This window comes from Mercenaria mercenaria, chromosome 11, assembly GCF_021730395.1.
Source record: "Mercenaria mercenaria strain notata chromosome 11, MADL_Memer_1, whole genome shotgun sequence".
NCBI classification, from domain to species: Eukaryota; Metazoa; Mollusca; class Bivalvia; order Venerida; family Veneridae; genus Mercenaria; species Mercenaria mercenaria.
Window position 1 is genome coordinate 637548 of NC_069371.1, and position 14972 is coordinate 652519.

The following is a 14972-nucleotide window of genomic DNA, read 5'->3' on the forward strand; positions in this document are numbered from 1 at the left end:
TTAAGGGAGTTAAATACACACCGATCACCCATTGTAACGGTTTAGTAAGAAGTTTTACGGTGTTTGAAGCAAATGAAAGTATGTGTTGAGAGACCTAAATTGGGATAGGTTTTGAACTATGTTTTTGCTTACCTTTAAGTTCCGCAAGAAAGTTTGGATTTTCTCCCCTTTTATTACTTTAACGGGAGAACAAACCCCTGGACCCTAACTGTGCTAAGAAGTTTTGGGCTGGTAAGACGGGAAAAAAGAAGGGGAAAACCACTTTCCATATTTATGGATTTGCAAGAAAATTGGAGGGTACGTGTAAAAGCCAGCCACATTAGCAAAAGTGTGCTAGATACAAAAGTTTTTTACAATAGGGAAGGGTAAGATAGGGGGTTTAAGGGAGGTATAAGGGACTTTTATTGTTACCTACAAACAAAAAGTTGTTTTTACATTTGGGAAGGGGCCTTACTATATAGTGGGAGTAAAAGACAGATTACAGATAGATTTGACGGAAAGTTGAAAACTTTTTTATGAAACATGCTGAACATACGTGAAAGGAAAGGGTGATATAAGTCTAACCAGATAAGGGTATTAAGTAAGGTTTTGGGCATTTGAGAGGAGGATCAGAGAGATTATGCCAATTAGATCCGAATGAAATATGATGAGTTTTCAAGTAAGTAGAAAGGAAAAAGGTTTTGTCCATAAAAAACAGGGGACAGGAACTCAAAGATGGAGATAAAACCGGAGTTACCATAGAATTTAAAAAGGGAAATAGTAATTTGTTACAAAAATTTCTCAATTACTACAGTATTCATTTTGTTGTGTTTTTATTAATTTTTTAAGTTTAAACTCAAATTTTGCCCCATTGCAATTCCCCTCAAAGATTTTACGAAAAAAGGGTCAGCCAAATCTTGTAAGGGGGGGGAAATCAAGAAAAAAGGGTTTCCCAAAATTTTAGGGAGCTTAATGGGTCCGCCTATTTTTAATTCCGATTTAGATCAACTTTTATATTTGGGTAATCTTCAGATTGGGTTTTGCCAGTATTGCCAAAAAGGGTGGAAGAAATACCTGACGTATGCTATAAAATTGCTCCTGGGGGCAAAAGACTCGTGATAGAGAAGGATGTTTAGCGATATATGGGGATACTAAGTTTTCACCGGGGTTTGTTCGGGAAGGGCTTTTTATTAGAACAGATCATCACCGCTCACTTATTTGAATAAAGCGAAACTTAGCAACTCCAGGCTGATGAATGGCATTGGGGATTACGCCATATAATGTATAGAGCAATTCCTCTAGAGAAAATGTAGTGCAAATTTTTTGAGTAAGTGTAACAGTGGCTATAATATGTGTACAATAGGGCAGCGTGTTTTTTTTTTTTGTGTTTGCTAGTCATATGCCAATTTTTTTTTCATTTAAAAAAATTTTAAATTTTCTTTTAAAGGGGGGCGTTGCACAAATTGACATACGGCCTTATTTATCGTATGAAAGCGTTTGCATCATCTTTTTGTAAATTTTTTAGTTTTGAGGGGAAATGTCAGATTTCACGCTGAAAAACCTCTCAGTTTTTCTGATTTCATAACTTAAATTTCCATGTAAATTTTTTTTAAAATTTGTTCAGTAATAAAAAGTTTAATTTATAAACTTCAGTAATTTAGTTTTTATCCCCAAAACCCTATAAAAGGGCTCAAAAAGCAATTTTAATCCGCGCCAAATAGCAATTTTTTCCCGGGTATATCGTGAATCCCGTGAAAATGACAATAAGTCATAGCACACGGGTTTATCCTGAATCCCATGAAATTAATATTTGGCGGGGCATTTTCCCTTCAAAAAGACTGGACTGATATCCTTCCCACCACCTTCCGACATTATAGACAAATCTATTCTAAATAAATTTTTCTTGCTAAAATTTTTGCTCGGGGGGGTAAGAAAAATTTTTTTGTTAGATTTTTTTTATGATTTTTGTATTACATTTTTTTTTGTTAAATTTTTTTTTCATTTTACAGAATTTTTTAAAAATTTACTTTTCGGCATGGGATTTTTTCTAGTTTGGGATGTCGGACTATTTATTAAATTTTTTTTGACTTTTGAAAAAGGAAAAATTTGTTTTTAAAATTTTGTACTGAAATTTTTTAACATGATATTTTTAAATACTCGTTTCAAAAACAAAATGTCAAACATTTTGTTGTTATGGGGCGCCATTACTGCATTGTATTTTTTGTATAAAACTATGTGGCAAGTCAGACCCGTATTAATATATTAATGTAAAAAAGAAATTGTGTCCAGTCTATTGCAATACAACAATTCCTTTTTGTGTATGGCATTTGATGCTAACGATACCAATAAAAAACGTTTGATTTACATTGTTTTGTTAAATTTTTTTTGTTTTTAAATAATGGGTGCTTTATCATTTCCTTTAAAAATATTTTTTCATCAAACTTTTTATATCTTTCATACTTTGACTTTTGTTTTTAAATAAGTAATTTTTTGTAATAATGGAAGTAATTAGGACGTATTTTAATCACGGGCGTATAACTTATAGCACATATATTTGTATAAGTAGCACATTTTTTATGGGGGCCTACAAGGTAATTTGTACCCAAAGGGGCATTTTAGCCCGACTTATTTGTTTTCTAGGTGCTTTTCCAAATTTATAAATTTTTTCTTCTTTTCCCCCACGATTTTCCTGGTGATGTCAAACCGGAATACAAACCCGGGTTTACTTGTCTTCACCGCCTGGGTGTATTTTCCCAGCGCAGAGCTTTCGTCACATGGGGTTTTGCCGTAAACCCCCAAAGACGCTGATTTTTTTTTACCTCTGAAGTCATCAGGGGTCAATCACCTCCCCCCATAGGGGGCCAAAAAGGAATAAAAGTATTCACGGTTTAAAGGACTTGATTTCAAGATCTTTTAAAAATTTTTTGTGCTACTTAAGTTCGCAATTAAATGGGAAGAACTGTCCACGCACATTCAAATGGAATGTCGGAACTTTTTATCTGGTATACTGAACTTTGATTTTTTTTTTTTTTCTTCTTTAATCATTTTTTTTCATTATCTATTTTTTGTTAATAATCACTTATGTAAATAAATTTGTAAATTTGAAAGGGTTTCATTTGTTCTGATGGTTTTCTGTCGCGGTACGGGTTTTCCTGTCACAGACATAACTGACTACTTCTTAAACAAATTTTAATTATTTTACCCGTTTTTTTTAATCTGTTTTCATCAATCTCTTCAAGTATTACTATTTTTAAAAGGAAAATTAGCATGGGAAAGCAATTTTTCTTTAAAGGGAGTTTCTGTACAAATAGTTTTTGTCTGAACTTTATGCCAAGAAAGTCAAAACACATTTGTCCAGAGAAACAAGTAACTCTGTTACCTCCATGGTGAAAGAGTGAGGATTTTAATGGCAGCGAATCCAATTTACCTTTCAATACATTTGAATGTGCAAGCACTTACCTCAATGGTTAAAATACCAATTTTAATGTCACTGAGTGACCATAGCACACAACCTTGTTTGATAAGTAATATTAATCATTCTCTTACATATGCATTATGAAGTCTGAAACAGCAGTCTTTCAGTTGTACCACCTAAGTCAATATCTACATTATATGCATTTCTTAAAAGTTTCTCTGAATATCGTGCCGCCTCTTGTAGGCGTAAAAGGTTTTCCTTCGTGTAAACAGTATTTAGAAGTTCTATATGATCTGCTTCGCTTGTTTTACGATGAAAATTACCCTCCTGAAGTTTAACTGTACAATCTATATCTTTATCAGGGACGCTTAGATTAAAGAATGAGGCAAGCTTTCTCAGCTCACCTGCCATATCACTTTGAAGTCTTTCGTACTGTACAACATGCACGGGTCCTTTGAACTTTTCTATTATGCTCTTGGTCAGGTTAACATACCATCTCAGATAGTGCTCGAATGTTTTGGTGAGGGCTGAAATAAAGAGAGGTTAAATTCACAGTGAGCAGTACAAAATATAATTGAAAAATAGTTTTGGTTTTTGTCAAGAATAGCCGTGAAATAATTAGTCTTGTACATCTTATGGTCTCCGAACCACTTCATATAGAAACTTTGTCATTGTAGCTTCATGTAAAAAATAAATATTATTGATGCTGGTAGAAGGCGTGAGTACTAAAAAGAACAAAGGCGTGATGAAAAAATCTTGATGAAATTAAAAGGTAATGAAATATTGCAAACACTCGATTCAGTAATGACTTTTTGTTTCTATCATACATTATTTTACAAAGCAACACATTGTAGCTTAAATTGTAAATTTTGGCTTCTTTTAAATCTAAGCACTTAATATACGAGGCACCGCGTAACGCTAGCCTGGGCAAATTGAAATAAGGAGGTCCGGGCAGAAACAGCATTTCAAATTTTTCATTCATAAACTTTGCAACAGCTAGAAACAAATGGAGAAACAAGTCGCAGTTTTCTGTATCAAATACTTTAATATAGCTGCAAGTTATGATAGTGCAAAAGACAAAGGGAATGGGATTTGTTCTACAACAATTACCTATACACGTTTTTCGATCTCTTTTGAATTCGAAGAATTGTCTCAAACGAATAATCTGCTTTTCATTAAACGGTCAATCGAAAAATGTCTTTCCGTTCTTTTGGGAAAGACCAGTTTTATGAAACGTATTTAGTTTTTCATAAAGTTTCAAACCTGGTTCCTGCATTCTGTGCCAGAACTTTTTCTAATTTCATCTGACAATCCTACCCTTTTTAAATCAGGGGAGGTTGTATACTTCAGTCTGTTTCAATCGCACGCATTTGTTTTAAAAAAAAAAAGTTTTAAAAATTGACCGCTTTACCGGGAAAACACGCATGAACTTCTCCAATAATAGATTTTGCACGACCTGATCAATGGACGGCTCTTTCGTCAAAGTGTAATAAAGTTACACGTTCAAAAATAATGATGAATGGACTGTAAAAATGCCAGAAATTGTTAAAACATGTAATCCTGAATATCAAAGCGTTGGCAAGGCAAATTCAGCCTTTTATGCAAAGGATATTTGTATAAAATTTTTTGTATTTCATTATTTTTTTTTTTCTTTATCCAACAAACGGAATATTAAAGCGATTCGGCCCACTGCTAAAACTATTTGAAACTTTTCTTTTTTTTTATTTTGGTTCAAAAAATTTTTTTGTGTTCAAAAAAAAAATAAAAACAATCCCATTAATTTTTAAAAAGATGTCATTTGACGAAAAAGAAGTTAAAACCTACTACTTTTGGGACCTTTTTTGGAATCTTGAATGTTTTTTATTATATTCTACTTGACATAATGCCGATTTAACTGTCATCGTGACTTCAACCCTGTATTGCATAGGGATTATGAAGTAACCTGACCTGTATTATGGATTACCAGTTAATTCCACAGCTTAATTTAAAATATTTTTTCAAGTTTTTACACACAATTTGGGGCCAAAATCGAAAAAAAACTATACAAGCAAAATAATGCTCTAACCCGTAAACTACCCAATTAAAAGAACGCCGATCTACGGGTCGCGGGTCGGAGTTCGCCCCGGGAGGCGTTTTCTTTTGACGATTTGATTTAAAGACACTTGTCTGCAACTTTTGCCCCCCCACCTCTGTGGGAATTGGGATTACTTGGAAGTTGAGAACAGTTTAAACTGGACAGAAACCCGGGCCTGGGGTTTAAATTTAAATCCCCCTTTTTCATAACTGAAATACGTTAAATAAAAAAGGTTAAACCCAAAACTCTCATTTTCCCCTCAAATTTTTCGTCTTCTTTTTTTTCACCAAAATTTAAAAAAACAACTTTAAAGCTCTTTTATTTGCCGCCCAAAGTTAATGCGGAAGTAATGTGTCTTTCATTTCTACCCAGTATTAATGCATCTTTCTGTTCGTTTATTTGCCACCAAGAATTAATGTGACTTATTTTGTCGCCAAGAACTAACGCGTGGTACCCAAGAAATAATGCGTCTTAATTTTAAACCCTAGAAATTGACGCGTCGTTTATTTGCCACCAATAATTAATGCATGTTTCTTACCAGAATAAATGTACCTTTCTTTGACCCCGAGAATTAAATCGCCTTTCTTTTGTTACCAGAAAAAAATGCACCTTTCCTTGACCCCCAGAATTCATACATCTTTCTTTAGTCACCCGGAATAAATGTATATTTCTTTTGCCACTAATAATAAAAGCGTCTTCCTAAATGGTACATGTTTCTTTCATTTGTTGTCAGTCATATAATTTGAATGCTGCACAGCCTGCAAATGCGACAACAGCGCGTCATATTTAATACATACTACGAGTATGTACCTTGAATCAAGACTTGTTTTGATGAATGGCCCGTGTGTCCAACCTTTGCAAAGTTTACACACGACAACAGGGCATCGTATGGATTCCTTAAAAGCAGCACTATGTTTTTGAATAGGTTAAAATGTCTTGCTTCATGCGTCTTCACCACTACAGTCCTAGCCCTGTTATGGTGACATTCATATGGGAAACCCCGCGCTCTCAATTCTTCGTCACAATACATACTGGATGTTCCAATCCCTACAATTTAAAGTTATAATAAATATCTCTAGAGAGTGTGTAAATATTATAAATATATTTATGTTAACGCATCGTTTATTTGCCACCCAGAATATTTCATTTCTGAGAGCGCTGTTGGGCACTTGATTGGAAATCTTTGACAATAGAGAGTTTGAGATTTTAACCTTCGCCTTCCCCTTCAACGTCTCTCATATATATTTTGGGTAAAACGTCACCAATATGCGTATATTTTATTTATATCAGACGTTGCTACTAAAGTTTTCCATGTAATTTCCAGTAAGCCTAAGACTTCGTTTTATTACTACTAGTATGTGAAATAAAAAGCCATTTCAGGATTTCTGCTGATTAAGTTATTCGATTATCCATATGTATAATTGGACTAAATTTGATGCGAAACATTATCAATAAGTATAAGAATATTGAAGTTTTGTTTGGCTAATGATTTTAACTAAATACATTGAATTGAACCTGGAAGTATGAAGTTATCAACTGATTTTGAGAAACTTGGAGATTTTGTTCAAACTTTAACTTCTATGACATATTTGTGTCATCGGGCGGTATTGATTGTACCAGACGGGACTTTTTGTCGTAAGAAGTGAAGTTTTGAACGTCCGAAGATGTGATATCACGAAAGTCAAAACTTCAGTCTTTGTACATCTACTCTGTCCACATACACGGCATCAAAGACTGAAATCTGGATGGAGACACATGGCATGACAGTCATTTTACTTGAAAAATGAATGATAACGCGCGATTATCATTTGGTGGAACATTTTGTTTCAACTTCCAAATAGAATCAATCCGTCTCTGCCGGACACTTAATAAGACAATTGCGTTTTAATTATAAACATAAAATGGTACTAGTAAGACGGAATTTTCTTTTTTGAAGTATCAGACAATTTTAGATCTATGACCTCATGATGCGAGAGGTTTCCTGTTAGCCGTATGGGATAGCTCCATTCTTTACATGCACGGACCCAGAACATGGCAGAGGGGCATTGCGGGTCAATCCCCCTTTGATTCTTACATTTTACAAAGAAAATCGGTCTTGAAACTTGGTGTGACTACCCCCCCCCACACACACACACACACATACACACCCACCCATCGCCCTGAATGGGTGACCCCGCTCTTAAAATTGGTGTCCCTCTAACCAAAATTCCTTGATCTGCACATGCTTTACTTATGAAATGATATATTCAAACAAATACGTGTATATGCCCACATGTTATTTTGTGCGACAATTTTCGTCTCCACCTAACAGTTCTTGACTGTTTCGCTAGACACATGGTGACTTGGCACGATTATATTGTGCTGTCTGAGAGTTTGGCATTATACAGAGTCAAACTGAGTGTTTTGATGCCTCAACGTATTATATCACGAAAGTATCTTACATTTGTTTCAAATCGCTTGTTGAATGTATCAGAAATTGTGTATATTGGCTCATGTTATCAACATATTTTCTAAAAGCTTAGATTTTCAACAGGAACAGTCTACAAGTAAAACGCGTCTTGTAAGGAATTCGATGTACAAAGTACCAATTCAAAGTAAAAAAAAAAAGCTTTAAGAAAAACTATGAAATACTAGTCAACAGCCTTTTGTGTTTGCTTTATCTCACATATTTAACTTCAAAGTATATCGAGAAATGCATTTGTTGTAGTTGATGTCTCATGTTTTTTTTTAAAAAGTATTAACTGTAATATCTTTCAAGAACACCATCACCAATAGAATACGTTGATATGATTATCATTTTTATTTCCTCTCATGTATGATTTACAATCATGCATTGTAAACTGACATCATTTTATATAAAATGTTGTTTTTTTTGTTTTTTTTTTCTTCTTCTTTTTTTGTAATCGCACTAATATCCATGCGATGATTATGAAATTGAAATGTTTTTATTTAATTTTCATTTCTAAAACCTGCTGTAAAAATCTTGCACTTTCGGACAATTGATATCAAAATGCACGAGAAAAACGATCATAATTACAGATAAATTGAATGGGCGGATTAAAAGAAGTTAGGTTAATTCTAAAGTTTGAAATCTCAAGGAATTTTAATCGAACTTCAACTTCATACGTTAACTTCGCAAGAGACGTTGAAGGGGAAGGCGAAGGTTGAAATCTCAAACTCTCTACTACCGACAATATCGCAAACTTGTATCTTGTTAACTATTTATGTCAAAGGGTTTTATTTTCATAACATAAAATAAACAGTTAATGAAATACAAATATCGGAAAAGTGATCGACAACTTAAACTAGAGATGCTTTTGAGAAAAGCGCATGTCTCCCACAACTGCCCCTATGAAAAATGTTTAGTTTCTCTAGATGGTTTAGACGAGTGGATCCAATTAGATGGTCTGGACGAGTGGATCCAATCAGTAATTCAAGGGCCATTAATCAAAAGTGCCTGGGCGGATTTGGCTGGTTATCGAACTTGGCTAAGGTCTTATGGCCAAACACAAGTTTGGTGAAGATCGGATGAGAAATGTTCGACTTAGAGAGCGGACAAGAGTAAAAAGGCGGAGTTTTCGGTAATTCAAGGGCCGTAACTCCAAAATGCCTAAACCGATTTGGCTAGTTATCGAACTTGGCTAAGGTCTTATGGCCAAACACATTTTGTTCAAGTTTGGTGAAGATCAAATGAGAAATGTTCGACTTAGAGAGCGGACAAGAGTAAAAAGGCGGATTTTTTGGTAATTCAAGGGCCGTAACTCCAAAATGCCTGGACCGATTTGGCTAGTTATCGAACTTGGCTGAGGTCTCATAGTCAAACACATTTTGTTCAAGTTTTGTGAAGCTCGGATGAGAAATGTTCCACTTAGAGTGCGGACAATAGTAAAAAGATCGACTTTTCGGTAATTCAAGGGCCGTAACTCCAAAATACCTGGACAGATTTGGCTAGTTATCAAACTTGGCCGAGGTCTTACGGTCAAAAACATGTTGTTTAAGTTTGGTGAAGATCGGAAGAGAAATGTTCGACTTAAAGTGTGGACAAGAGTAAAAAGGCCAATTTTTGGTAATTCAAGGGCCATAACTCCAATACCCCCGGACCGATTTGGCTAGTTATCAAACTTGGCCGAGGTCTTATGGTCATACACATTTTGTTTAAGTTTGGTGAAAATCGGATGAGAAATGTTTTACTTAGAGTGCGAACAAGAGTAAAAAGGCCGATTTTTGGTAATTCAAGGGCCATAACTCCAATACGCCTGAACCGATTTGGCTAGTTATCGAACTTGGCCGAGGTCTTATGGTCAAACACAGTTTTTTTTAAGTCTGGTGAAAATCGGATGAGAAATGTTCGACTTAGAGTGCGGACAAGCTTTGTGACAGACAGACAGACAGATAGACACACACACACACACACACACACACACACAGACACACAGACTGGAGTAAATCAATATGTTTCCCACGCCACTGTGTGGTGGGAGACATAATTAATTTTCCTGTTTAGCCATTAGTCACTCAGTAATTGGCGTGCTCAGAAACCTTACCAGGACCGTTTATTAAAACGTTCAAGTTCTACCAATGATAGAATATCTATATATTTTCAAAGATGTTGAACAAATATCTATTACAGGTTTCAGTATTTTAGTTTAAGAGAACTCTGCATATCTTTTTAATTCCTATAATAATGCTTTGGCCATTCAGAAATGACAAGGTATTCACTATAGATCATTTGATAATACCTGTATTGTGTATGAAATACATCAATTATATACTACAAATTCGAAACGTTCTTCGTAAAAGAAACCCGTTGCCCTGAGGTATATTACAGGATATAAATACAGTAGCTCTGGAAGTACACAACTACCTGTTAATCAAACATAATAGGTTAATCAATGGCTATTTCTTCCTTCTTCAATAACCATTTCTTTATACGACTGACGACTTTCTAAAACCCTGGATATCAATCAACGAAATGGCATCGATCTACTGATGTTTATCAAATATATCTCATTAGCGTTTGTTCGGTGGAATAATTTCCATTATTATAAGAAAAACTTAGACTACAGAAACCTGAAATTCTATCCATAAGCCACCACAAATCTTTATACCAGTATATAGAAAAGATCCATTCTATACAGATTGGGGTATTTTCTATCTGTAGGCTTGGGGTGGCTTATGGATAAAATTTCAGACTCCTATGCTTAGGCCAATGTATGAAACATAAACATTGCAGAGGTACCTGTCATTTGCTGTATGAGATGCCTGGTCCACGTATTTCCAGATCCAGGAAAACTGACTAACCCAGTTATAGGTAGCAATGTTTGAGATAAATTGATTTCCTTCTTGCTACAGTTTACCGATCCGTCCAAACTGGCATGACCTAGTCTGGCAACAACATTCGTGATATGTACTTTAGGATAGTATTTCTTTATTACATGTATATCTTGAACATTTTTAAGTTCCGTATCATTTAAGCTATGACTGCCCGATGTAGACGGCTTCTGCTCTTTTGCTATTTTTGTGTTCGGACCCTTTCCTGTTTTACTAAAGTTCATTGAAGATTGTAGCGTTTCGTCTAAATTTGGATAAGAACTCTGCTTAAACCATACTGCTGGTCCAAAATGTACCTCGCTATTTCCAAAAATATTTGTGCGTAAACCTATTAAAACACAAAATATCAAAATTAAAGAAAAGCACCGTTGAAACAAGTTTTTAAATCTCTGAAACATTTTGCTGATTAGTTTTCTTTGAAACACAATAGTAGGCTTAGTCCAGCACAAACTCGTGAAGAAATGTGCACTGTAAACTAGTATTCAGATCATCTTAGTACTTAATTCTCTTAAGCAATATAATATATAATGTGAATTAGTTGCATGCAAACATCTTTATCTTTCACCAGTATATCTACAATTTGTGTTTGTACTCTAAATTGTTTCCGATTTAAACTGTTCCCACTGGAATATTAATATTGACGAGTACATAATATACAACTTTCTACCAGGTTAAAATTATTCAGCGAAGGCCGAAGTTATTAGTTTATTGGTGAGAGTAAATATGCATTTTCTATGGTTGAAACAGTTTTTAAATGCGTGTTGTTTTATTATATTTACTAGCGTAAAATTGTAACACAAGATGCAAGATGGCGCTAGGGTTAGGGTTAGGGTTAGGGTTTTAGGGTTAGGGTGTTTTTTTTTTGGTTGGGTTTAACGTCGCACCGATACAATTATAGGTCATATGGCGACTTTCCAGCTATGATGGCTCTGACATTTTTTATTCTGTGTGGGCTCCAGTGTTATGGAGTGGCTCTGAAGGGTTCTACCAAGGCTCTGAAAATACTAGGAATTTGCTGCGCAGGGGCTCCGATCTTACGATATGGGCTCTACACCATACTTTTCTTCGAGGGCGACCCCTGAGTGACTCTTGACATTGACCTTGATGAAACCTTTGCAAAAAAATTCAGTGGGCCTTAGGGAACAACTTTTCTTCTTTGACCGAAGTGATCGGACTGCAGACTAAAAAGGTAATAAATTTTACCTAACACATTTTTTTGAACAGGAATCCTTTGCATATGGGCTCTTATCGGTGCAAAGGGAGCTAAGAGGGGTTTAGGGTTAGGGTTAGGGACAGTGCATCTGCTAAAGCTTTTAACAATGGTGGCTTTAATGCTTATTTTCAGAATTCATATTCATAGTTCATTTGTGGCTCTGGTATGTCCTACAGGGGCTCTGAAAATGCTAGGAAACTGCTGTATAGTGGCTCTGACTTGACGACAATGGTCCGCTTCACGCCTGGTGGCTAATTACGCTGTTTATCAGAGACGGTTGGACGCCGTATGAACACCAGTCGAACGGCTGTAGCGCTGCGGTCAGTTACGCAGCCGATATGATTTTGGCACCGTTGGAAAGCCCGAGGCAAGGCCTGTCCAATGGTATGAGGAATACCCGTCTCGGACGCCCCGTTCTCCCGCAATCACCAATTATGTCTGCAACAGACTGTTGAACTCCGTATGAATAGACAGTTGTACTTGTTTGTCGGTGTTAAAGCGGGCCCTTAGCCGAGACGACCAATGCCTAAACAAAGGCATAGAATAGTAGCAACACAAAGAAAAAAGCGACAAACTGATAAAAATGCCTGTAAATACCAAAAAATAGCTTTTTTTCGCCCTTTCCAAAGGGGCAAGGGCCAAGTTCGTACTTCTTTTAAACACACCGGGAGATCAGGGGTTGTTTAGGGTAAATTTTTTAGCTTAGCACATTACTACAAAAGCATGTGTTTAAAATATGCTTCACAAAAAAATAGTCGCAATAAAAGTAAATGCGCTGTAATTAAGGCAAAAAATCCTAGTCGCACTTTCGGGGGCGGGGGCTGAAATTTGTTCTCCATTATCGCAAGCATGAATACTGACGTTCAGGATATAGTTCTTTCAAAACCCCAAACCCACAAAAACCGTAAGAATATAGCGGTCACGAAAAAAACGGAATCGGAAAAAATCCTGTAAAAAAGGGCAAATCGCTAGTTCGCACTTTCGGAAGCAAGGGCTGAATTTTGTTCTCCATTCATAAAGCAAGAATAAGGGGACTGTTCGGGATATGGTTTTTTAGCAAGAGCCAACCTACAAAAACAGGATGAAATATCGTCCAAAGAAAAAACGAGAATCGGAAAAAAAATGCACTGTAAAAAAGGGCAAAATCGCAAAATGTTTTCCCGCACTTTCAAAGGGGAAGGGACTGTAATTTTTCTGTTCCCCAGTTATAAAAGCCTTTTTGACTGTTCGGGGAATTTTTCTTTACAGAAGATCCCTAAAAAAAAAACAGTAAGAATAGAAAATGCTTTTCCCACAAAGAAATAAAGCGAAATCGGATAAAAAGCCGTAAAAAAAGGTTAAATCCTATGTTTCACTTCGGAAGGCAAGGGGTTTAATTTTCTTTTCCCTATCCAAGCTAATTCTCTTTCGGGAAAGTCCTTTTTACTAAGACCCAAACCTAAAAAAAACAGGTAAGAATATATGCTTCCAAAAAAATAAGCGGAATCGGAAAAAAATCCCCTGTAAAAGGCTAAACGCGGGGCGCACTTTGTAAAGGCAAGGGCGTTTCGGGGCCCGGGTTAAACAAGAATGAATATTTGACTGTTCGGGATATGGTTTTCTTTGGCGAGAGCCGTACTACAAAAACGGGATAGAAACTAGCTATACAAAGATATAAGCGAAAAAGGGGGTAAAAATGCGTGCAAAAAGGCTAATAAAAGCTATTTTCCATTTTCAAAAAAACACAAAGGGGCTTTAAAACTTTCTTTCCCTCTTTCAACGGAAACGGTCTTTTACGTATGATTTTTAACTAACCATACCTTCAAACCAGGTAAAATAAAATGCATCCAAAGATATAAGCCGGGCTAAAAAAAAAAACGCGCTGTAAATAAGTTGAAATAGCATTTTTGCAAACGGAACAAGGGGCTATAAAAATTTTGTTCTTCTATCACGGGCAAACGAAATCTGGCTGTTTTTCGAGATTGTTTACTGACCCCATACCTACAAAACACGTATTCAAAAGGGATATCACCGGAAATAACGGCCTGAAAAAATCGCCTGTTTTTAAAAAGGCCAAAGGTTTTTGCGTTGGCGGGACGGTCCCCGAAACTTTTGTCCCTGTGCCACTAAAGCGAAACCCGCTGTTTAAAAAAGTATCGTTTTTGGGGCAAGTTTTTTTGGGGGCAAACCAAAGACATATTAAAAAAAAACATTATATGAATAAACCAACGCCTAGGGGCCCCAAGGGGTGTAAAACCCCGGGGGGAATAAGGTAAAATGGCGTTGGGCTAGAAATGTGAAAATAAATGACAAAGTACGAAAGCAGATTTTCTTCATGGGGTAAGTCGCCAAAGAAAAGGCCGAAAGACAAATACGAAAATGCACTTTTCTTTAGTGGGATATTAAATTCGTTCTCTTTCTTACTGTGGTAAAAACAGCGGGATGCTTTCGGATTAAAAATAAAACTAAGTCCAAAATGCCTAAAAAGGAAACCGCCCTAATACAGGCGGGGTTTTCACGTTGGAAACACGAGAGGCCTTGTAAGTCCAAAAAAGGGCCGCGATGTTTTGAAGCCCCGGGGCTGCTTTTAAATGTGTTTTCGGGTTTCGGGCCCCTGTCCGGGCTGCACGGCCCGTGACTATTTGTGTTTTATCTCACCCAGAAAGGGGGCTTGACGAAACCTTTCCAACAAAACCAAAAAACCAGCCCGCTGCACCCCGTTCCCATTAGCCATTTTTTTGCCTTCATTTTTAAAGCCAAAATAAACCGGGTCGGGCCAATTTAAAAACCTCTAGAACAAAAAAACGGTCTGGAGCGTTCGTTTTTAGCGCAGCGATTGGTTTTTTGGTGTCTGGAAAGCGCGGGCCAAGACCTATCCAAGGGATCAGAACACCCGGCTCCGACCCCCGTTCCCCGCAATGCCAAAATTCCGAAACACAAGGTTTTAACGCCGTATGAACAGTCCCCTTGAACACAAAAAC

The 14972-nt window shown here is 36.3% G+C and overlaps 1 protein-coding gene across 1 annotated transcript; it reads right to left on the reverse strand.

Moving 5' to 3' along the window:
* Positions 1–3281: 3281 nt before the first annotated feature.
* Positions 3282–11838, reverse strand: LOC123532748 (WSCD family member AGAP003962-like). Its single transcript, XM_045314312.2, has 3 exons — positions 10708–11838; positions 6279–6515; positions 3282–3921 (listed from the first exon to the last, which is right to left on the reverse strand). The coding sequence occupies exons 1-3, from the start codon at positions 11195–11197 to the stop codon at positions 3533–3535; spliced, it is 1116 nt and encodes a 371-aa protein (XP_045170247.2). The 5' UTR covers positions 11198–11838; the 3' UTR covers positions 3282–3532.
* Between the last annotated feature and the right edge of the window lie 3134 nt (positions 11839–14972).